General features: G+C 59.8%; 2 protein-coding genes across 2 annotated transcripts; one reads left to right on the forward strand and one right to left on the reverse strand.

Moving 5' to 3' along the window:
* Positions 11,797-14,339, forward strand: RPL10 (ribosomal protein L10; the record flags this gene model as incomplete). Its single annotated transcript, NM_001044543.1, is given in 6 exon segments — positions 11,797-11,965; positions 12,803-12,861; positions 12,952-13,059; positions 13,231-13,369; positions 13,882-14,044; positions 14,129-14,339. Coding segments are annotated over 6 exon segments (645 nt in total). The 3' UTR covers positions 14,282-14,339.
* On the reverse strand, positions 15,958-22,117 carry DNASE1L1 (deoxyribonuclease 1 like 1). Its single transcript, NM_001038632.1, is given in 8 exon segments — positions 15,958-16,186; positions 16,263-16,511; positions 16,589-16,701; positions 16,848-16,948; positions 18,311-18,397; positions 18,478-18,566; positions 18,912-19,118; positions 21,971-22,117. Coding segments are annotated over 7 exon segments (948 nt in total). The 5' UTR covers positions 19,080-19,118; positions 21,971-22,117; the 3' UTR covers positions 15,958-16,045.

The raw sequence follows: 23,407 nt of genomic DNA on the forward strand, positions 1-23,407 counted from the left end.
GGTGTGTAGATCACAGATGCGGCTTGGATCGCACGTTGCTGCGGCTGTGGTGTAGGCAGGCGGCGGCCGATCCAATTGGACCCCTAGCCTGGGAACCTCCATATGCTGCAGGTGCGGCCCTTAAAAAACAAATGAGGAGTTCCCGTCGTGGCGCAGTGGTTAACGAATCCGACTAGGAACCATGAGGTTGCGGGTTCGGTCCCTGCCCTTGCTCAGTAGGTTAACGATCCGGCATTGCCGTGAGCTGTGGTGTAGGTTGCAGACGCGGCTCGGATCCTGCGTTGCTGTGGCTCTGGTGTAGGCCAGTGGCTACAGCTCCGATTAGACCCCTAGCCTGGGAACCTCCATATGCCGCGGGAGCGGCCCAAGAAATAGCAAAAAGACAAAAAAAAAAAAAAAAAAATGAAACAGGCCCTAGCCATTCTCCCAGGGACCTTGAATATGCCGCCATCTCTGAATAAGGGACCATCACCAGGTCTGCCGCCCCAGGGGGCAGGCTGTGGGTCTCAGGGCTCCTCCATGGGCAGGGGGACACATTCAGGGCACTGCCTACTAGGCACAGAGTCTGCCCCATCCAACGCCAGCCCCAGGTATCCTGGCCTGTGCTGCCCTACCTCCCAGGGGTGCCTTGCCAAGGCTCCCTCTTGGCATCCGTGCACCAGGACAGTCTCGGCCCCTGTTCCTGGCCTCCTGCAGCCCGAGCCCAAGTGCTCAAGCACTCCCCACTTTTTCCGCCCTCTGCACACACGTTGATGGCCTTTCTGGGGCCACAGATGCCCGGGCTCGAGCTTTCAGGTTTCTTCTCCCAGGTGGGCAGCTCAAGGCGTGCATGCTGGCCAGGCCTCACTTTTGGAAGTATCTCCTGGGCCACCATGAGCCCAGAGCTCAGGCACGGTTGGTTCTCAGCTACAGCCCAGTGAGAAAGCGGCTCAGGAGGAAGAGGAAGAGGACCAGGCAGTGGCCGGGGGCCAGCTCCCCAAGGCCCACACCAAGGGCTCCACCCAGCCAGTCGCCACCCCTTCTCCCCAGAATTCAGGGAGCAGGCACAGCAAGGATAGGCACCAATCTGCAGGAAAGGGGTGCATGTGTCCCCACTGTTACTGCAGCCGGGCTGGTGCTGCCCTGGGCTCAGGGTAGCCAGTCCCAGGGGACCCCACGCCCCACGCCCCCAAGGGCAAGCAGGACTCACCTGAAAAAAGCCAGGACCCGCCCCCTGGCCCACCACTTCTCAGCCTGGGCCTGCTGGCTGGGAGGGGAGGGAGGCAGGCACAGTCTGGTCTGGAGGCTTCTAGAAGCTGCTCACCTGGAGCGGAGGCAGAGCCAGGCCAAGTGGAGTCTAGCGCCAGAGGGGGGACAGAGGCCCCCAGGCACCACCTCGTCCCCTCAGCACAGCAGGCACCCCTCCGGCCCGAATCACCCAGAGGCTGCTGCCCCCTCCCCGGGCCAGTGCCCCAGGAGGAAACAGCCCCGCCTCCCATCCTTTCCAAACCCTGCCTGGCCAGGGGGCCCCAGGGGAGAGGGGCCTCGGAGCCCAGCCCAGCTAACCAAGAGTCCCCGTCCCCGCCCCAGAGGCCACAGCACCCCCAAGCAGCCACGAGGCACGTGGCTCAGCAAGGGGAAAAGAGGCCAGCCTGGGGGGCGGGGAGGGACAGGGCCCCCAGGACAGAGCAGGCCTGAGCCTGAGGTCCACCCACACAATGGGCAGGAGGGAGGGAGCCTAGGATGCCAGGCACCCGGCTGGGGGCAAAGGGCCTGGGACCCGCGCCCTTGCCCCGAGGCAATCCCCAGAGGACGCCCCGCCACCAGCCGCCAGGAGGAGTCCGGGAGGTGCGCCCCGGCCCTGGCCCTCAGCCGGGCTCCCACGCAGGGCCACCCACCCAGAGCCCTGCTCACCAACGGGTGCCAGGCGCAGAGGAGAGGGGCCTGGCACACGCGCCCTCCCCAGGGGGCCCCAACAGCCCCTACTCAGTGTGTGGAGGGGATGGCTGGTGGCCCCAGGAGGCAGCAGCCCCCATCCTGCAGGTCCCCTCTGGTCTAGTGGGGGCGCGGGGCAGGGGGAGGGCGGAGCCCCCAGACTGACGGCCAGCCCCCCCCCCACCGCTCTGGCCACGCCTCGGCCCCTGACCCTCCGCTGACACCTGGGCCAGCAGGCCCAGTGACCGGGGCGGGGGCGAGGACCTTGGGTGTGTGGCTCATCCCACTCCAGGGCCTGGCTGCTGACAGGTTCCCCCAGAGGGCAGGCGGGGGCGGGGGGGGGGCAGCGCCAAAGGAGGGAGCATAGCGCACCCATGTGCAGAGAGGGGGTACCCACCCTCGGGCAGGGGAACTGCCCCAGCCCCCTCAGGGAAGGACAGGAGCGGGGCAGGACTGAGTCACTGGGCGGCGGGGGGGGGGACCTCGGAGGCCAGTGAGCATCCTGGGGCCCAGGCCAGGGTGCGGGCGGAGGTGGCACTGGCAGCGCGTGGGCTGCTGGGATAAGAAAGAGCTCCCTGGGAGTTCCCACTGTAGCTCAGCGGGGTAAGGACCCAACATAGTCTCCAGGAGCACGTGGGTTCGATCCGTGGCCTCGCTCAGTGGGTTAAGGACCCGGCCTGGCTGCGGCTGTGGCGTAGGCCTGCAGCTGCGGCTCCAGGTGCCAACCAGCCCCGGGATCGTCCATGTGCCACCAGGGCTGCCAGCTCCTCCGCAAGGGCAGAGGGCAGGGGGCACACACCTCGGGCCGTGGGGGCCAGGCAGGGGCTCGGTCACATGTTCTTTCTCTGGCTTTTCGTGTGTCCTGTCCGCGACCATCTAAGGGTGACACGCCCTGCCTGTCTTGGTCCCGGGGGCTGGAACCTGCCACCCCCACGCAGACGGAGGACAGGGTCCCGCTCCCGAGGGGCCTGCGCGGACCAGGAGCCCCTCCCGCGCCAGGTTCAGGAGCAAGGATGCTCCCTGGAGCCTTCTCATTGGCCGGGCCCTCCTGCACTGCTCCCGGCTTGGGCCTGTGTGACCCATCAAGATCCAGCCGAGGGGAGGGAGGGTCACTTGGAGGTGAAGTCATCAGACCGGCACCGTGCCTTGGCCCCGGGGGCGGCTCTGTCTCGCCCAGATCGCTGGCTCTGGGGGAGCCCGGCCCCCAGCGGCCCGGTGGGGAGGCCCCGGCCCCGCCACAGCCCCGCCAGCGATCCTGGAAGCAGAGCCTCCCCTCCCCCAAGCCCCTGCCCCAGGCCGACCAGACTGGCCCCGACTGATGCCTCGACGGCAGCCTGTGACACACCTCCAGCCAGGAGCCCCAGCCAAGCCCTCCAGGACCCTGGCCCTCAGACACCTGCGAGACCTCGAGCGCCGGCCGCGCTGCGCGGCTCCTGGGGGTAGACGTGTGATGCAGCAACGGGTAACGAACGCTCGGTGACTTTCGAAGGAGGCGGCGCCCCGCTAAGTCAGTGGCAGGCCAACAAGCCCCGGAGAAACCCCAGAAGCCCTTCGGAAAAGCCTGCAAAGTCCGATGACACAAACCCTGGAATCGTGTGACCAAGCACAAACCCCACACCACAGAGAGACGAGTGACAAAGCGGGGAAAAAATAGTAGCGAGATGTGACTCAGGGCTCCTATCACGACGTACAGCCAGCTTGAACCCGCCGTCAGGGAAATGCCCGATGATGATGACGGGGCGCCGGGGGTGCGGGGGAAGAGGGGAATGCAGAAAACGGGGGCCCAGGGCCACCCCGCCGTCCGACCCTACAGCCAGGACTCGCTCGGCTGCTGGGGTCCCCGAGCTGCGCACCCCGGGCTCGAATGCCGGCTGGAGACGCGCGGCGCTTCCTCTGCCGCCCCCACCGCACAGCGGGCCGGCCCAGAGCCGGACAAAGACCAGCCGCTGCCAGGACCGGCCGGCCCGGGGGGTGGGCGGTGGGCGGTGGGCGGTGCTGCTGGGCATCGAGCAGGTCCGGGCAGCATCGCCCGGGGGCTGGGAGACCCTCCTGGTGAGGAAGGAGCGTCCGGCAGGAAAGGCCGCGGCTTCCCACCCGCCGGAGAGGGCTGGCCGCACCCACAGACCAGACGACCGCCAGCGCCTCGTTTCCGGGCACACGCCCCCCCCCCGCCGCCGCCCCGATCTCGTCGCCACACGCCCCCAAACCCGCACTCTGGGTCTCAGGGCGCATGTTCCCTCCCGTCCCCGAGCCCGGCTGGGCAGTCGGCTCTTCTGCCTGGGCCTCGGCAGGGAGAGCTTCCAGGCCCCAGGCCCAACTCTCCTCTCCGCCCCCGCCTCCCAGCGTCCAGATGTTATCAGCCCAGCGCCTGCACAGACCTGACGCCTCATCCTGCCCTGGCGGGCGGTGGGCGGCCAGGCACCTTCCAGGGCCCCCGGGGCAGGGAGGGGTGGCGATGACAGCCGCGCTGCTCTCGCGAGAGGCGGCCCCCCCCCCCGCCATTTCCCAAGGCCCTGGGGACCCCGCAAAGGAGCCGGTCCGGGGTAGGGCAGGGGGCACACACCTAGGAGCCACCACCTCCAGAGCAGTGCTTCGCACGGGGGGGTGGGGGGGGTCCCCGGACCAGCGGCGGTGGCACGGGCATCACCCAGGAGCTTGCTGGAGTCCCCACCTCTCAGGCCCCACCCTAGAGCTGCAGGATCAGAGGCTCTGGGGTGGGGCCCGGCGGCCACCTGGCTTGGAACGAGCCCTCCAGGTGTTCCCACGCACCTTCCAGCGTGACAACCGCTGGGAGGGGGCGCTCCGCAGCTCGCCCGCTTCTAGAGACACCGGAGCTTTCTCTGCGGGCTCACCTTGACCTCTCCGGGTGAGAGGCAGGCGGGCAGGCAGGCAGGCACTGATGGCTGCTGCAACCCCAGGTTGTCCGGGAGAACCGGCGTGCTGGGGCAGGATTCCCGCCCAGCAGGCCACACCTGTCAAGCGACACGGGGAACACTTTGTGACTTCCCGCTGTCCCCGCCTCCGGAAGCATGGGCCCTGGCGGACACCCCTGACAGACGCCAGGCACTGGCCCCAGCTCTGCCCACCTGTCCCTGGATACTACCCGTCTGTGCCTGTTTGCGGGGCGGGGGGCGGGGGAGCGGCGGAGGAGGGGATCCAGGCTTCACCGAGAACCCTCCCAGGCACACCCAGGGGCGCTGGAACACAGCGGGCCGGGAAAGGGGTGGGAGTGGGGGTGGGGGGAGGGCGCCCCATTCGGGGCCCTGGGAGCGGAGGCGGGGGGCGGGGGCGAGCTCTCCGGAGCACAGAGCCAGGCTGCCCTCAGAGGCCAGGGCTGGGCGGGGCCGGGGGCGCAGTGACCCTGCCCTCTGCCGTCCTGGCGGGACGGCGGCCGCCTCCTCCCCCTCTCACCGGGCCCCTGGGGGCCCCCAATACACGGCCTCTGGCCATCGCGAGGGCCAGACACCCTCCGAACCCGGAGGGGAGTCCCTCTGGGAGCTGCGGGAGGGGCGCCGGCGGAGCCCCCAAGCCATCCCAGGGCTTGGCCTCTTTGGACGCTTCCCGTCGGCCTCTCCCCGGAGGAAGGCAAAGACCCCCGGGGTCCGGCGGAAAAGGCAGCCTGGTCGCGCCCGGGACCTACAGGGGCGGGGTCGGGGAAGCGAGGGCGGTGACCAAGGGGCGGGGCCCCGCCTTCCGACCCGCCCCTTCCGGCCGGCTCCGCCAATGACCAAGCTCGACTCGGGACGCGCCCGGCCCCCTGGCGGCCGAGGAGGCCCGGCCCCTGTGGTGTGACGGGCACCCTTTCTGCCCAATGCGAACAAGGCGGGCCGCCTGCCCCCGCGCCCCTCTGGGCTGGGCTCCCGGGCCCTTTTTTCTCACCGGCGGGCGGCCCGGCGGGCTGCGGGTCGCCGGACGTCCTGCCCGGCCTCTCCGTGCCGAGCCGCGCGAGCGGTCCGGCGTGGGCACGCTCAGCCCTGCTGGTGTGCTTCCGGTGTGTACTTGTATTGTGAAGTAATGAAGCGCACAGGAAGTTACACGGAGACGCCCGAGAGGCCGGAGCCCCTCGCGCGTGGGTCGGTGGTCCGCGCTTCCTCTGTACTGCTGCGTCAGCCTGTCGCACAGCCAGTGCGATCGCTTCCCAGGCGATGCCGTGGGTGCCTCGCGAGCGCTGCTCGGGGTTTTGTCCCCGGTTGCGTGTCCGAATGTGTGTGTGTGTGTGTGTGTGTGCACGCGCGTAGCTCCGGGCAGTTTCGTCACGCGTGTGGGTTCAGGTGGCCCCCACTGCGATCGAGGTCCAGCCTGTCCCCTCCTGAGGGTCCTTCCTGTTGACCTGTCATAGCCACGGCCTCCCCCCTCCTCCTCCCCCCCCTCGATCCCTGGCAACCAGAACTCCAGTCTCAGTTACTGCGGCACATAAATGGAACCCGGCAGGATGCCACCTGGAGGGGGCGCGTGCTCCCTCACGCACTGCCCTCGAGAGCCATCCATCCAGATGGTTGCGTGGGTCAGTGGTCAGCGCTTCCTCTGTACTGCTGCCCGGAGGCCTGGGTCCACACCAAGCACTCACTCACCCACCCCCCGAAGGTCATGCCGCTTGTTCCCACGTTTAGGCTTCCGCAAATAAATCTGCTCTGCTCGCGGGCCTACACGGTTTCCGCTTCCGCTTCCTTGGCATAAAGGCCCCACGGTGCAATTGCTGGGCGCTCCCGGAGGTGGACGCTTAGCCCTCAGAGAGACTGGCAGATTGCCTTCCGACTTGCCAACATAGGTATTCACACAGTTGTATTTCTTTCTTTTATTTACTTACTTTTTTTTTTTTGTCTTTCGTCTTTCTAGGGCCGCACCCGCGGCATATGGAGGTTTCCAGGCTTGCGGTCTAATCGGAGCCATGGCTGCTGCCTTAAGCCACAGCCACAGCAAGGCTAGATCCCAGCCCCGCCTGCGACCTACACCACAGCTCACGGCAACACCAGATTCTCAACCCACTGAGCGAGGCCTGGGATCGAACCTGCGTCCTCATGGAGACTGGTCAGGTCCATTTCCACTGAGCCTCTCCGGGAACTCCAGCCTTGAAATTTAATGCACACCATGTAATCGCCTCCTCCAAAGACCCTACTTGTCACACACCCTACTCGTTGGGCTGTTAGTCCCTCGTTCCACAGGTTGCAATCATCTTCCCTCAGTCGGTCTCTTGTCATAACAGACCAGGCTTTTCGGCCTTGCTTTCCGATGTCAAGACGCTCATCCTTGCTTTTGGCCCCGCCCCTGACACGCACAAGTTCTGGAACCAGGAATCAAACCGGAACCCACAGCAGTGATGACGCCAGAGCTTTAACCCGAGGAGCCACCAGGGAACACCAAGAAGCTATGCATTTCTATATGACCAAGTTTATTAAAATCTCAATTGATTTCTGGGTTATACAACTTTTTTTTTTTTTTATTTTTTAGGGCCGCACCCTCGGCATATGGAAGTACCCGGGCTAGGGGTCGAATCAGAGGTGTAGCTGCCACCCTACACCACAGCCACACCCACGCCAGGTCCAAGCCGCGTCTGCGACTTCGGCAACACCTGAGCCTTAACCCCCTGAGGGAGGCCAGGGATCGAACCCACCTCCTCAGCGATACTAGTGGGATTCCTTTCTGCTGAGCCACCCCAATGGGAACTCCCTGGCTATGTATCTTAGGTGGAAAGTCATTATTATTTTTTTTTTGTCTTTTTGTTGTTGTTGTTGTTGTTGTTGTTGCTATTTCTTGGGCCGCTCCCGCGGCATATGGAGGTTCCCAGGCTAGGGGTCGAATCGGAGCTGTAGCCACCGGCCTACGCCAGAGCCACAGGCAACGCGGGATCCGAGCCGCGCCTGCAACCTACACCACAGCTCACGGCAACGCCGGATCGTTAACCCACTGAGCAAGGGCAGGGACCGAACCCGCAACCTCATGGTTCCTAGTCGGATTCGTTAACCACTGCGCCACGACGGGAACTCCCGAAAGTCATTATTTTTGAATCAGAAAGCAGTTCTCATGGCGTAGCAGAAACAAATCCAATGGGTATCCATGAGGACGCGGGTTTGATCCCTGGCCTCGCTCAGTGGGTCAGGGACGCGGCCTTGCCGTGAACTGTCGTGTAGGCTGCAGACACCGTTCGGATCCCGGGTTGCTATAGCTGTGGCCTAGGCTGGCAGCTGTAGCTCCGATTCAACCCCTAGTCTGGGAACTCCATATGCCACACCCCAGGCTCTAAAAAACAAACAAATGAACAAACAAAAAGCAGTTCTCGTGGATACTTACAACGCCTTTGCATTACTGTGTGACAGACAGCTACCCCAACGCCCCAAATCTTCAGCAGCCCCCAAGACACATGCAAATCAATATATAAGAGAAGGGATCAAAAAGAGAAGCCTACTTAAAAAAAAGCCCAGGCAGATTTGAAAAAGAAAAAGAACTTTAGGAGTTCCCTGGTGGCACAGTAGGCTAAGGATCCGGAGTTGTCACCGCTGTGGCTCAGGTTCGAGCCCTGGCTTGGGAACTTCCACATGCCAGGGGTGTGGCTATAAAAAGAAGAAGAAAATCAAAAGGAAAAGGCACTTTAGCGGTAAAAAGAAAAGGGGGGGGAGGGCGGGAGTTCCCGCTGTGGCTCAGCGGGTTAAGAACTCGACACAGTATCCAGGAGGATGCGAGTCCCATCCCTGGCCTCGATCCGTCTGTTAGGGTCCCAGCGTTGCCCCAAGCTGCAGGGGAGGTGGCAGGTGTGGCTTGGATCCTGCATTGCTGAGGCATAGGCCGGCAGGTGCGGCTGTGATCTGAGCCCTAGCCTGGCACCTTCCAGGTACCGCAAGGGCAGCCCTAACAGGGAAAAGAGAAAGACCCCCAGCACCAAGGGCATTGAAGTCAAGAGCCCAACAGATGAATCCAAACACAAAGAGGTATCACTGAAGAAGGAACCAGCGCCCTGCCCTGGAAGACGGAGCCGTGGCCATTTCCTCTTAGCCGAGGATGGCGCTTCCTCCTTCCCTGCGAAAGGGCAGCCGCCCGTCCTCAGAGAGGCTGGGCTCTGCTCTTCAACTCCCCTCATCCTGGCTGCGAGGCTTCCGAGGACACGCGCCCCTTCCCTTCTCCCCCTGGCTCCAGGGGTGGCTGCTTCTTCCTGTACTCTCTCTGTCCCTTAGCTGTCTGACCCCCGAGTGACCAACGGGGCTCGAGGCACCCATGGCCTGCAGGGGCCTCACAATTCGTCCCGCTCTCACCCGCGGTCGACTGGGATGACGGGCCCACCGCAGCTCGCGCCTGGGGAGCGGGAGTGGCTGCCGCCCTGAACTGTCACGGAGGCAACGATGGTGCTAAAGCCCGCGGTAGGGGACGAGTCCTGAGGGCACCTGGGCATGGGCGCAGAGAAAAAACGACAAGGTCAGGGCTGTCGCCTCTCAGCTCAAGTCACTGGGTGACAGCCAGAGAACTTGCAGGGCAGCCCTGAAAACTCCCTCGTGTCCTGGAGCTGCAGGGCTGACGGTGCTGCAAATCAAGCACTGTCCTCGCGCGGCTTGCAGAATGCCAGAGTCAGCTGAGTTCTCAGCCTCTCCGCCTTTCTTATGTGAACAGGGGTCGGCAGCGGCTGGAGGCGTGGGACCCTGAAACGTGGCTCCGGGACTGCCTGGTTGGCCTCAGCTAACGCTGGCCATCGGGAAGCCCCCGGTCCCCCCGAGCCTGCCTTGCTGGTGGAAGCAGCCTGCCCTCCCACGTGTGGCGTGGCGGGCTGGTGTTCTCTCCCTTAAGGACCGTGTCCTTAGCTCCCCTGTGCGGAATACCTGCGAGGGGCCACTTGTTGTCCTCCAGACCCTCTGCAGCCACGCCGTGTTGCCATTAGACCCCTAACTGGACTCCATTCCCAGCAGGATCCATGGGTGCATTTACAAAGTCCGACCCTGGAGAAAATAGCTCATACATCAAGAAATATTTTCCAGGCTTCATTGATATCTACCAACAAATCCTCCTTGAACATTTATGGTAGTGGAGCCTCAGGGTGGTCAACTCAGTAGGTGAGCTATGCCACTCACTGGCATGGATTAAAGGACAGAAATGTACTTACTCAAGGTTTCAGATTGAAAGTATTATCATCGAGTCCTCTTGTGGCACAGCAGGCTAAGAATCTGGTGCTGTGTGAAGCAGCTTGGGTGGCTGTTTGTGGCAGAGGTTTGATCCCTGGCCCAGGAACTTCCTCATAGTGGGGGTGGCGATTGGCCAGAGAAAAGCAATCTAGCGTATCACAGGGTTGGTGACTGCAAGGTGGACCTACTGATGACCTCTGCATTTCATGATTCTTGTTCCAGAACTGATCTGGCAGGAGATGGAGTACAGAATCCAAAAGCTTAGGGAGAGAGGAATTTTGGAGTAGATTCAGCGTATTAGACCTGAACACCCCACGTCCTAACTATATTCCACGGATAGGTCCAGAAGCAGCTTTTTCATCGAGACATTGAGAAAGCCATTAGAGCAGTCTGAAAAGACTGCAGTGCCTCTAGGAAGGCAATAGTTGGGCAGCCTGCTACAGCCCTGCTTTATGTGTATAACCCTAAACGCTCTAGTCTGGGAGCCCAGCACCTGACTTGAGCTCCCCCAGGGAAAGTCACATCTTCTCATCCAGTTTCCAGACCCAGATGACCCTGTTGGAAAGGGAGGCTCTGTTCCCTGGGACGGACCCTACCCTGTTGCTGGAAATGCATGCCACAAATCTCCCCAAGTTTTCCTAAAGAAAACATTCTCTAAAGTTACAGGTAGTCCTAGAGAACAGGTGAGTCATGCCTGTTAGGTAGCATGGGGAAGACCTTGTTACTTTCCTGCTGTCCCTACCTCCAGATCGTGGTCACCTCTGCTTTGGATCCCTGCTGACATGAGCACTAGCTCTGCACACTTCTCTGGATACCATTCTTGGACAGACAGGGGAAGGATCTTTGCTTTATCTCAAAACATCTCAGAGGCACACTCAGGAGGCGCTAGAAGACACTGTGTGTGTTTGGGGGGGGGGGATGCCGCATCCTGGTCCCTTGGGAGGGTAGGAGCTTTCAGGAGCACGGATCAAGGCAGCTTTCAGAAGCCAGAACTCGGGCGCAGCTGAAGTGACAGTGCTCCTTTGCTAACTGGGTGTGGTCGCCACCTTCCTTTTCCTCTTCTCCAAGTCACTCTGGAGAGCATAACGTCTAATTTTCTCCGCTGTGGAGGGGTAGGCTCAATGGTGGTCACGGGGTCTCCAGAGCCCTGGACCTTTGTGGCCGCATTTCCTTGGCTTTTCTGGCGGGAGGGCATACGCCCCGCCCCGGGTCTCCAGGGAACGGGGACTTGGCTCGCAACAAAGTGGGTGCCAAGACTCCTCGTTTAGGACAGGGAGGACGGGGGTGGGGTTGGGCGGGCCTCCCGGTCCACAAAGGAACGATGGCCGAAGCTCCATTAGGGTGCGTCCCTGCCGAGCCCTGGAACCGCACGGGGGAGGCACAGAGGGCTCGTCCCAAGCCTCACGATGCCAGGGGACAGGTGTGCGGCCGCCGCGAGCCCCATTCGGGAGTACTTTCTTCCAGTGCTAGGAACAGATGTCTTTTATAGTTACGGCGAAGCCTCGGGCAAGAATTTTACGCCCAAGATGGCCAACCGGAAGCTGGCTCCTCGAGCCGATGTGGCGAAGCCCCATTCGCCAGTCTGCCGCTCACGGCCGGGTGCTCAGCCGCCTTCCCGCTCTGCGCATGTGCGCAGGCACGCCCGTACACATGCGCAGAGCACCGCCGCGTCTATGGTCCGGAAGTCTAACAGAGCGTCTCCTCGCCCGCCCCCAGACTCTATGGTTCCTACCCGTGAAGATAGACCGCCTATATAAAGGATGCGCAGGCGTGGGAGCGCCTCTTTTCCTTCGGCGCGGTGAGTAGTCGCGGGATCAGGCCGTGGCGGTGTCCTTGCCGTTTCTGTCTCCTCCCTTGAGGCCTGTGTTCGTCTTTTCTTCCGACTTTGTCTGTTTCGTTGCAGCCACTGAAGATCTTGGTGTCGCCATGGGCCGCCGCCCCGCCCGGTGGTGAGTGCCTAGTCCATGCAGTTTTGCTGCTGGGAAAAGGGAGGGAGAACTGCATTTGGCTACTAAAAGTAGCCATGGGGTGGGGTCTCCCTTTTGCGCCTTTCCTGCCCTGGGAACAGACTCCGCGTTTTCCCCAGTACCATCCGGGTCGCTTTAGGCCTTTGTTTAAACTGTCTTTTTTAAAAAGTAAGTTCAGGCTGCTATTTGTCATTTATGTTTCTCCGATTTTGTTCGAGTTGCGGGTTGGACCTACACGGCATACGCTGCCCCAGTTTCGGGCTACAATGGAAACCGCCTTGCATCTCGCCCTCTGTTCTCGAAATGCGCTGGCTTTTTAAGCTCAGTGCTCTTTCTGGGCCTTTGTATACCATCCTCATCTTATTTCCAGGCGACGTGCCGTTCAGGCTCCTCCGAGGCCAAGGGCAGTCCCGGAAAAGCTCAGCCGCCTCGTGTGCCCTGCAGGGGGCGCCGGGAGCCCTTCACGTGGCTCAGAGAAGGACTCATTGCCACGTGCCCAAACGTCTTTAGGTAGATGAAATGAAATGTTTACATGGTCTGTTTCAAAGCGTTGGCCTCATAGGAAGTGTAAAGACCAGCAGGGGATGGAGGATATGCTGGCGTTCCTTTATAAGCTCCCGGATCGGGTGTCCTAACTTTTGGCTACATCTTGCTTTAGGGCAAATCTCCAGGAGTGGAGACATAACTTAGAGATGGACGTGTGTCATCTCACCTTTCCCAGCTCCCCTTTTGGTCTTAACTTGAGGTAGCACTCAGAGTGCCCATTGAGGCCTTCGTTTGTGAATCTTTACAAGCCTGGGTCTTTTCTGCCTTCCGCAGTTACCGGTATTGCAAGAACAAGCCGTACCCAAAGTCTCGGTTCTGCCGAGGTGTCCCTGGTAAGTAGCGGGAAGGCTCTCAACCTTCTACGGCCGCACGGACTCAGTTGCCTGTGGCACCCCCGACGCTAACCAGAGTTGTTTCTTCAGATGCTAAGATCCGCATCTTTGACCTGGGGCGGAAGAAGGCAAAAGTGGATGAGTTTCCGCTCTGTGGCCACATGGTGTCAGATGAGTACGAGCAACTCTCCTCTGAAGGTGAGGCCGGGCTCCTTGCTCATCGTCCCAGTCAGAGCTAGACCTCGCTCTGCTGGAGTCAGCAGGTCATTCATTGGTCAGGAGCCTCTTGCCAAACAACCAGATGTTCCTAGAGAACCCCAGCAAGTCGTGCCATTTTGTCTCACTCTGCTGCCTTCTCCCCCACCCTAGCTCTGGAGGCTGCTCGTATTTGTGCCAACAAGTACATGGTGAAAAGTTGTGGCAAAGATGGTTTTCACATCCGAGTGCGGCTACACCCCTTCCACGTCATCCGCATCAATAAGATGCTGTCCTGTGCCGGAGCTGACAGGTGAGCGGGGTCTTGGAGTTTTGTCTTTATCTCGAAGCCTCCGTATCAGGCTTTTCATCAGCCAGAGCCAAGAGGCCAAGGGCTGGGAAATGAATTTCAGTAAACACTCTCCTCCGACCACCGCACAGACGGAACAGAAGCCGCAGAATCCCGGGAACAAAGGCAGCGCAGCTTGGGGGCAACAGGTGGAGGGTGGTCTTTCGGAGGAGGTAGCTCATCTCTAAGCCTGATGCCATCCTTGCACACAGGCACGTAGCTGGGGTGGTCACGGGTTGGAGGGCTTTTTCTGTGGCACCTGGCAGGGATTCTAGCCAGTCTGTTCCAGGGTCCTCTTTGCAGCCAATTAAGCCGACCGTGCTCTTTTCCCCATGGGGGCCCGGTGTGCAATGGCTGCAAACAGCAGCCTCCTCGGTAGTGTATGCAGCCTGTTGCCGGTATAGGCTGCCCTAAGGGACCTTGGAGACAGCCCTTTCCAGTGGGCAGTCATGACTGGCATGCTGTCCCCAATGCAGGCTCCAGACAGGCATGCGTGGTGCCTTTGGAAAGCCCCAGGGCACGGTGGCCCGCGTCCACATTGGCCAAGTCATCATGTCCATCCGCACCAAGCTGCAGAACAAGGAGCACGTGATTGAGGCCCTGCGCAGGGCCAAGTTCAAGTTCCCTGGCCGCCAGAAGGTAAGCAGTGCTGCAGCTTTGGTCTCTCCTCTTTGCCTGCTCCTGTCCCCAGGCCTTCTGACTTGATTCTTTGTCTCTCTTTAGATCCACATCTCTAAGAAGTGGGGATTCACTAAGTTCAACGCAGATGAATTTGAAAACATGGTGGCAGAAAAGCGGCTTATCCCCGATGGCTGCGGGGTCAAATACATCCCTAACCGCGGCCCCCTGGACAAATGGCGGGCCCTGCACTCATGAGAGCCTTGGCGGCGGCGTCCCTTCCTTAACGCTGAACAATAAATCCTACTTTCCTGTCCCTCTGTCTTTGCATCTGGATTAATAGGAGGCGAGGAGCCTCTGGGAACCCTAGGGTCACTCACTGTTGCTTCTATTCAGATAAGGGCTGGGTCCTGCACTCGGACTTGTCTAGATCAGAGGCTGTAGGCTCACAAGTCCCCCGGTAGACCCACCCTGGGTGATGAAAAGGCTTTGGCCCGATGCTCCTCCCCAACAGCGTGTCAGACCAGGACGGCAATGAGGCTGCAAAAGGGGTCAGACTGGACATGGTCCAGGCCGTATTTTCACCAGCAGCCCGTGAGGCAGGGTCATCCAGTTCCCTCCTGGGCCTGACTTCTGTTTCCTTGTGTAGAAACCTTACCCCCTGTCCGAAGCCCTCATTCCCAGGCCCCTTGCCACCACTCCTAAACTTCCACGGCTGAACAGGGGCGCTGGAATGAGACCGTGCAGTGCCCTTCTTGGTCACCTTGGGATCCCAGGGCTGCCCTCTGCTGCAAGAGCAGCTTAGTCCCAGAGCTCTGGGTGGGCAGAGTGGCCTGAGCCAAGAGCCCAGAGGAGAGGACCCTGGGGGGGTCTGGCTCCAGAGCTCAGAGTGGTGGCATCCCAGTTTAAAATGACCTTTTCGGAGTTCCCGTCGTGGCGCAGTGGTTAACGAATCCTACTAGGAACCATGAGGTCGCGGGTTCGGTCCCTGCCGTTGCTCAGTGGGTTAACGATCCGGCAACTCCGGCGTTGCCGTGAGCTGTGGTGTAGGTTGCAGACGCGGCTCGGATCCCGCGTTGCTGTGGCTCTGGCGTAGGCCGGTGGCTCCAGCTCCGATTGGACCCCTAGCCTGGGAACCTCCATATGCCGCGGGATGGCTCCAGCTCCGATTGGACCCCTAGCCTGGGAACCTCCATATGCCGCGGGAGCGGCCCAAGAAATAGCAACAACAACAACAAAAAAGACAATAAGACAAAAAAAAAATGAGTAAATAAAATGACCTTTTCACCTCAAGTAGATGCTCCTATAACTTGCCTTTGAGCAGCCCTGATGTCCTTGTGGTACTGAGCTCAGTTCTCTAGTACTGGAGGAGGGGGTGTTTCTGTGCTCCTGCTGATACAGTAGCTCTTAAGGTTACCTGGTAACTGGCTTAGCTGGATACTTGGTGTAACTTTTGTATCTAGCCTCCTGACAGCACCCTAGGCGGTCAGGGCGCAGGTGGCCTGGTGGTGATGAGCTCAGGCGGCTAGTTGAATTGCCAGTTTAAACACTTCCCGTTGTCCACTAGTTCTGTAACTATTCCTCTCCGCCCTTGTATCATGGGGGCCCCGAGTGTGGCCTCAGGAATCCCGTGTGTGCTCAAGGTGACCTGTGGCACGTCCGCTGCCCGTGTCTTATATCCTCCAAGTCAGCTTTCTGTTCTCAGTGCCCATGGTTTTGTCAGGTAACAAGATCTTTGGATCTGGTGCGATGCCCTTTTCCGAGCCCTCCGCCACCCACCCATCCACCCCTGGAGCCTGCTTTTCTTGTCCTCACGCTGGCACCTCCTGGGGGAGGAGTGGCCTGGGTCCAGCCTCAAGGCCCCTGCCTGCCTTTTCCACATGCAAAAGCCCAGCACAGGCCCAACCAAGACACACAAGGCAAAGGCGCGTAGAGGAGAGAGGAGGCTGCATTTGATGGGGGCAGGGCTCAGGACGGGGTGCCGCGTGGGCCTCACACCTGGGCGGCAGGTACAGGACGGCTTCAGGCCGCCAGGCCCAGCTGTGGGGACAGGAGTAGTAGCAGCAACGAGAGCAACAGAGTGGCCAGGCTGAGGGGCTGGATCCTGTGCACGGCTCGGCTCAGCTCCACCTCCACGGGGTAGTGGTCGCTGATGTTGAGGGCCTGGCGGGCAGGGGGCAGAGCATCAGTCTCGGCCGAGGAGCTTCCCTGTGAGCCGATTCCTGCCTCACCCCTTTACCTCCTCCTCGGTGAGTCCGAAACTTTGGGGAAAGTCGAAGGCGCCTGCGTTGCGCAGCAGACTCTGGAGGCGCTCCCCGTGCAGCACTATTCGGTCGTAGGTACAGTGGGTGCTGGCCCGAACCGTGGTGTCCACCCCGTCGGCCACGGCCCAGTGGAAGCCAGCCTGAGTCCGAAGGACTAGCTCATCCAGGCGCTTCTTGGTCAGTGAAGCGCAGTCAGCATTGAAGTCCCCAAGCAGGATCACATCCTGCAAAGGGAGGCGGCCGTCGGGCCTGGCCCCCGGGCCATTCCGCCCCCAGCTCCTGACAGTGGGCCCCGCCTTACCTCGCTCTGCCAGCGCTGGGAGACATCCAGAAACACTTCGTATAGCGCCTTCAGCTCCGGCTCCACGGCTTTCGGAGTGGTGTGCAGCGGGACCAGCACCAGGCTGGGAAGGACTGCAAGGCCCCAGGCACGCAGGGCTCCCACCCGCTGCTGGCCCTTCTCTGCCCAGTCCCCTCTGGGTGGCCAAGCTCCCAGCAGAACCCCCCAGACCCCCCATTCCCGTTCCCACACAGTGGGGCCGCACTTCTTCCCCTCCTACCCTTGCTGGGCAAAGAGAACTGGCCCACAAAGGGCTCCCGGGCAAAGAGGTCATCCTCGTCAGGGTACAAGTAGAAATTCAGGACCTGTGTCCTGTGTGACCTGGGAACGAGAAGCAGCGGCCCCGGGTCACTGGTTTTGGTTTGCAAGTGCCTGCTCAGAGCTGGCACTCAGCGAGGGGTAGCCCTCCTAGCTTTTCTTTCTAGAATTTCTTTTAAACTGAGCTATGAGTCACACACCATAAAATCCACCTGTTTTAAAGTGCACGCTTCGGGAGTTCCCATCGTGGCTCAGTGGTTAACGAATTGACTAGGAACCATGAGGTCGCGGGTTCGATCCCCGGCCTTGCTCAGTGGGTTAAGGATCCGGCATTGCCGTGAGCTGTGGTGTAGGTCGAAGACGCAGCTCAGATCCCGAGTTCCTGTGTCTGTGGTGTAGGCTGGCAGCTACAGCTCCAATGAGACCCCTAGCCTGGGAACCTCCATGTGCCATGGGTGTGGCCCTAAAAAGACAAAAAAATGAAGTGCACGCTTCAGGGTTCAGTATATCCATCCACAGGGTTGTGCAACTGTCACCACAGTGAAATTTTTCTTTTGTCTCTAGGGCTGCACTCACGGCATATGGAGGTTCCCGGGCTAGGGGTCAAATCAGAGCTGTAGCCACCAGCCTACACCACAGCCACAGCAACGCCAGATCCTTAACCCACTGAGCAAGGCCAGGGATCGAACCCACAACCTCATGGTTCCTAGTCGGATTCGTTTCCACTGCGCCCCGATGGGAACTTCTCCATAATGAATTTTAGAACATTCTTTTCACCCCCTCCAAAAAACCTTGCACGCATTGGCGGTCACCATTCCCCTCCCTCGGCCCCTGATCTGTTTTCTGTCTCTCTGGACACTTCACGTGCCCACACACAAGTAATACATAGTCTTCTGGGTCTGGCTCTTTCCAGGGTCCTTCCTGCTCAGCACGGCTCCGGGACTTGCCACCGTGTGGCGACACCGCCCTGTTCAGCGGCTCATCAGCTGACAGTGGTTTCCACTTTGGAACCGCGACGAGCAGCGCTGCCCTGAGCGTTTCCTGCATGGGCATGTCTCCGTCCCCCCATCATCTGGGGCTGAATTCTAGACATTATATATGTTGTCTCTATAGAGCAATGGGTCTGCTTCCCTGACCGCCAGCCTCGCCCTGTCAATCCCGACCCCCGAGCTGTCCTCCCAGGGACTCAGGGATGTTTCCGCAACCAGTCACTCTAAGGCGGGGGCGGCCTCGCCCAAGCCCCTGTGGCTTCCCACGTGCTGCGGCCCTGTGGGCGCCAAAGCTGTCTGGGTGGAGGACAGGAAGGTCCCAGGATAAAGCCGTTGCGGACAAGCGCAGGGCGCAGGTGAGGGCTGCCTTTGGGACCACCCGCCATCCCCTGCTGGACCACACGCCCAGGTCGCGCTGGTCGCCGTCCGCGCTCACCGGTAGATGTACGCATACTTCTCCTTGTACGCACCACGCCCCAGCAGCGGGCTGCTCAGGGAGCTGTAGGGCCCAGAGCCATCAAATCTGCCAGGAAAAAGGAGCCCAGGGTCAGCGGCCCTGAGGCTCTGGGGCGGCCCGGTGTAGACCCACAGAGCCCTCCTCACCGATTGAGTTCTCGCAGCAGGAGGGGGATGGCGCTGCCAGTAGAGTCTACCACCTCCTGCAGCACCGTGATGTCACAGCGAGCCAGGATCTGCAGGACACCAGGAAGGGCAGCCCCGCTCAGTGCCAGCCACCCTGGGAGAGGGACGGTATCCCTGGGGACCCGGCACCAGCGTGGCCAAGAGTGTCATGACATGCTGGCTGCCCGGGAGGCTAGAAAGAATCCAGGAAGACTGAAGGCCATCTCCTCCCACCCCGCACCCGGTTTACAGAGGGCGAGCCTGAGGCCAACGACAGGGCAGGAACGCGCTCCACGTCTCCACACCCATGGCTCTTGATGTCCCCTCTTCCCTGGGACGTGCCCCTAGGCAGGCAGGGCTAAGGGCTTTGGGTCATGGTCCCTGGGGGCACAGGTTCCCTGCAGGAATGAACCTACCCGAACTAAGGTGTCCATCACATATTCCCTGGCCACCTTGGCAAGTGTCAGCCGCTGGGCATTGAAGGCGCAAATGCGAAAGGCTTCAGCCCCACCGGCCAGGAGGAGGAGGAGGAGCAGCAGTGCATGGCCACATGTGTGCTTCTGGAACCCTCCAGAGGAATCCAGGTTGCCCCAGGTTGATTGAAGTCCCAGCTGGGCTCAGTTCTAGTTCCAGAAGAACATGGCGATATGCGACAGAGAAAGTGCTGCTTATCCTGCTGCCCAGCCCTGGCCTCCCAGAGCCGCCAGCATCACACATTTCCTGCCTTTTTCCTTTGCGGTTCTTGGGCGGCAACCAGGGCATGTGGAAGTTCCCAGACCAGGGATGGAACCCACGCCACAGCAGCAAGCTGAGCCACTGCAGTCACCAAGCCAGATCTTTAACCCACTGTGCTACAAGGGAACTTCCCCATTGAAACCATTTTTTAAAAAATTTTTTAGTTTTATTGCAGTATGGTCAACTTACAATGTCGTGATTAACCTTTTTTTTTTTTTTTTTTTTTTCTCTTTTTTAGGGCTGCACCTGCAGCATATGGAAGTTCCCAGGCTAGTGGTTGAATCTGAGCTGCAGCTGCTGAGGCCTATACCACAGCCATAGCAATGCGGGCTTCAAGCCTTGTCTGCTATCTACACTGCAGCTTGTGGCAATGCTGGATACTTAACCCACTGAGCGAGGTCAGGGATGGAACTTGCATCCTCATGGATACTCGTCGGGTTCTTAACCCCCTGTGCCACAATGGGAACTCCCTGATTAGCCATTGTTAAGTGCACAGTTCAGCAGCATGAAGCATATTGACACTGCTGTGCAACCATCGCCAGTACCCATCCTCAGAACCGTTCCTCTTCCCCAACGGAAACTCTGACCCATGAGACACCAGCCCCTATCCCCCTTCCCCAGCCCATGCCCCGCCCCCATCCTATTTTCTGTCTCTAGGAATCTGACTCCTCTCACACAGTAGCTGTTTGTGACTGGCTGATTTCACTCAGCAGAACGTCCCCAAGGTCCATCCATGTTGTAGCAGGTGTAAGAATTAGGACATCCTTCCTTTTCGATTCTTTTTTTTTTTTTCCCCTGCATTTTTCGCCACCTGCAGCATATGGGATTCCCCGGGCTGGATATCAGATTCGCACTGCAGTCGTGACCTAAGCTGCAGCTTTTGGTTAGATATCCAGAAGTGAAATCACTGGATCATATGGTAGTGCTATATTTAATTTTTTTGAGGAGCTGCCATACTGTTTTCCACAGTGGCTGCCTCATCTTACATTCCCACCAGCAGTGCAGGATGGTTTAACCTCCGAGGTGGTGCCCAGTTTCACAATTAGCAACTAGGAGGACCGCCTTCGTGCCCCTCTCTCTCCCCACTTGTCAGACCTTATCTTGAAGACGAAGTCCCAGCAGTATAATTGTTGGATTCAAGGGTGTATGAATTTTTTATTTTATTTTTTAGCTTTTTAGGGCCGCACCCGCAGCATATGGAGGGTCCCAAGCTAGGGATCCAATCGGAGCTACAGCTGACGGCCTACACCACAGCCACAGCAACGCGGAATCCAAGCCGTGTCTGCGACCTACACCACAGCTCACGGCAACGCTGGATCCTTAACCCACTAAGTGAGCCCAGGGATCGAAGCTGAAACCTCATGGTTACTAGTCGGATTCATTTCCACTGCGCTACAATGGGAACTGCTGCATGCATTTTTTTTTTTTCTTTTTTGGCTGCACCCACAGCATGTGAAAGTTCCCAGGCCAGGGATGGAACCTGTGCCACAGCAGTGAGCCAAGCCGCTGCAGAGATAATGCTGGATCCTTTTCCCGCTGTGCCATAAGAGAACTGCAAGGGCATATGCATTTAAAGTGATCTCAGAATATTACTCAGCCATTAAAAGGAAAGAAATACCGGCATTTGCCGCAAAACGGATGGACCCGGATATTATCACGCTAAGTGAAGTTAGTCAGCCAGTGAGACACCAACATCATGTGCTCTCACCGACATGTGGAATCTAAAAAAAGGACACAACGAACTTGTTTGCAGAACAGATACTGACTCACGGGCTTTGAAAAACGTATGGTTTCCAAAGGAGACAGGTTGGAGGGGTGGGGGGATGCACTGGGGGTTTGGGATGGAGATGCTGTAACATTGAGTTGGGATGATCCGTGTACAACTACAAATGTCATACAACTCACTGAGTAAAAAAATAAAACAAAGTGACCTCAGATACATCAAACCACCACACTGCACCCCGCTGTCACGGGGCCCCTTTCCCATGTCCCCGCCACCCCGGGCGAGCCCTACTCGTTCACCCTCCCTCCCGGCTGGAGCCCCCTCTCCCGGAGCGTCTCTTTCAGTTTCTCTTTCTCTCAGGCTCGCAGGCTTTGCCCTGTCCGTTGGGCTCGGGCCCGCGCTCCTCTCCAAGTTGGCGTCGCTCGCATTCAGCGCCTCAAGTGCCTCTACTTCTTCTTTTGCCTTTTTTAGGGCCAAAGCTGCAGAGGGATCTGAGCCGCGTCTGCGACCTACACCACAGCTCACGACAACGCCAGATCCTTAACCCACTGAGCGAGGCCGGGGATCCAACCCGCATCCTCCTGGAGACTCGTCAGGCTCCTTACCACTGAGCCACGCCTGGGAACTCCCCTAAGTCCCTACACTGCGAGCTGCCTACTTTCCTCCGTCACCCTGTCACCTTTCCTTTTGGGCTCCCTTTCGGACTGGCTGGGCTCGATGCCTGTTTCTCCCTAGCCACCTGCTCTGTCACTCATGCTACTTTGGGTCCTCTGCCCTGGGGCCTATTCTGGGATGTATGTGGGCATTTGGGCAGCCCCGGGCTGGCAGGGGCAGGCTCGAGGGCTCTGGGGCCGGGGGCCCAGGAGGGGGGAAGGCAAGCACTAGAGAGTTCCTGGTCTCAGCCCAAAGCCGGGTCCAGCTCCCAACGCCCCAGCCCCCGGATTCCCTTCCCCTCTCACCCTCCCCCACAGGCTGGGGGCGACTTCCTCCTTTTCTTTGGCCAGACGGCTCCCATACCTGCATAGACCGGGTCGTCTCCACGCCTGCCTGCGCTGCGAGCGGATCGCCCCACCCCGAGGAATCGCAGCGCCTGCCTGGGAAAAAGGAGGAAGAGACAGTCAGCCCGACTCACCCTTCCGGACCGATTCAGCCACCACACCCTTCCCAGCGGGCAGGCCGGGCCTTAGCTCCGCCCTGGCGGCCGCAGGGAGGGCGGGCGCCTGGTCTGGGAACCACGGACCTGCCCGCCCACCTTCCCACCAGATCCAGCCTTCCTGCCCTCGTGAGACCCAGTGCAGGCGGAGGCCAAGGGACGGCTCTGAGCAGATGACAGACCTGTGAGTCAGAGTTGGCCCGTGCCAAGGGCGCGCCGCGAGGAGTTGCTGGCGCCCACGTGCAAACCCTGCTGTGCAGTCTCCCAGGCCCAGCGCTCAGTGCCTGTCCCCGGCCGCCTCCAAGCCTGATCTGGTGGGGAAGACACCAGAACTGGAGCGTGTGCCTGACAGAGGGAAGCCCCGCGACGAGCCTGGGCATCCCCGAGGACAAGAGCCTTCTCTCCATGTCCTCGGCCCGGGCCTGGTGTGGCTGCACACTCCTGAGTGATCTGAATAAGCAAAGTGAGCAAAAGTCGGTGCAGGAACTGGCCATGGTGGTGGAAGCCGAGGGCGGACTGAAGAACTGTGCGGGAGAGGAGATTAGAGAGCTGGCAGCTCAGTGCCCTGTGGCGGTCCTGCACTGTCGCTGCTGGAACAAGTAGGGGGCTCGGGTGGTGCCTGCAGGTGGATGATGGGCCCTCATTGGATGGTCTTCCGAGCAATGTCACGGTTGGGGATGGTGATGGGCAGAAGGTTGGGAAGAAAAAATGTAATCAATAAAATTATGCTTTGCTTTAAAAATAAAAAACAGGAGTTCCCATCTTGGCACAGTGGAAACGAACCGGACTAGTATCCATGAGGACGCGGGTTTGATCCCTGGCCTTGCTCAGTGGGTTAAGGCTCTGGCGTTGCTGGGAGCTGTGGTATAGGTTGAAGACATGGCGGGGATCCCGTGTTGCTGTGGCTGTGGTGTAGGCCGGCAGCTGTAGCTCCCATTCGACTCCTAGCCTGGAAACTTCCATATGCTGTGGCTGCAGCCCTAAAAAGCAAAATAAAATAACATAAATAGGGAGTTCCTGTCGTGGCACAGCGGAAACGAGTCCGACTAGGAACCATGAGGTTGTGGGTTCGATCCCTGGCCTTGCTCAGTGGGTTAAGGATCTGGCATTGCCGTGAGCTGCGGTGTAGGTCGCAGATGCGGCTCGGATCTGGGGTTGCGGTGGCTCTGGCGTGGGCCGGCAGCAAAAGCTCCGATTCGACCCCTCGCCTGGGAACCTCCATATGCTGCAGGTGTGGCGGTAAAAAGACAAAAGACTAAAATACAATAAAATAAAATAAATAAAAAACAGACTGCTTAACG

This window comes from Sus scrofa, chromosome X (assembly GCF_000003025.6).
Source record: "Sus scrofa isolate TJ Tabasco breed Duroc chromosome X, Sscrofa11.1, whole genome shotgun sequence".
In the NCBI taxonomy this organism is placed as follows: Eukaryota; Metazoa; Chordata; class Mammalia; order Artiodactyla; family Suidae; genus Sus; species Sus scrofa.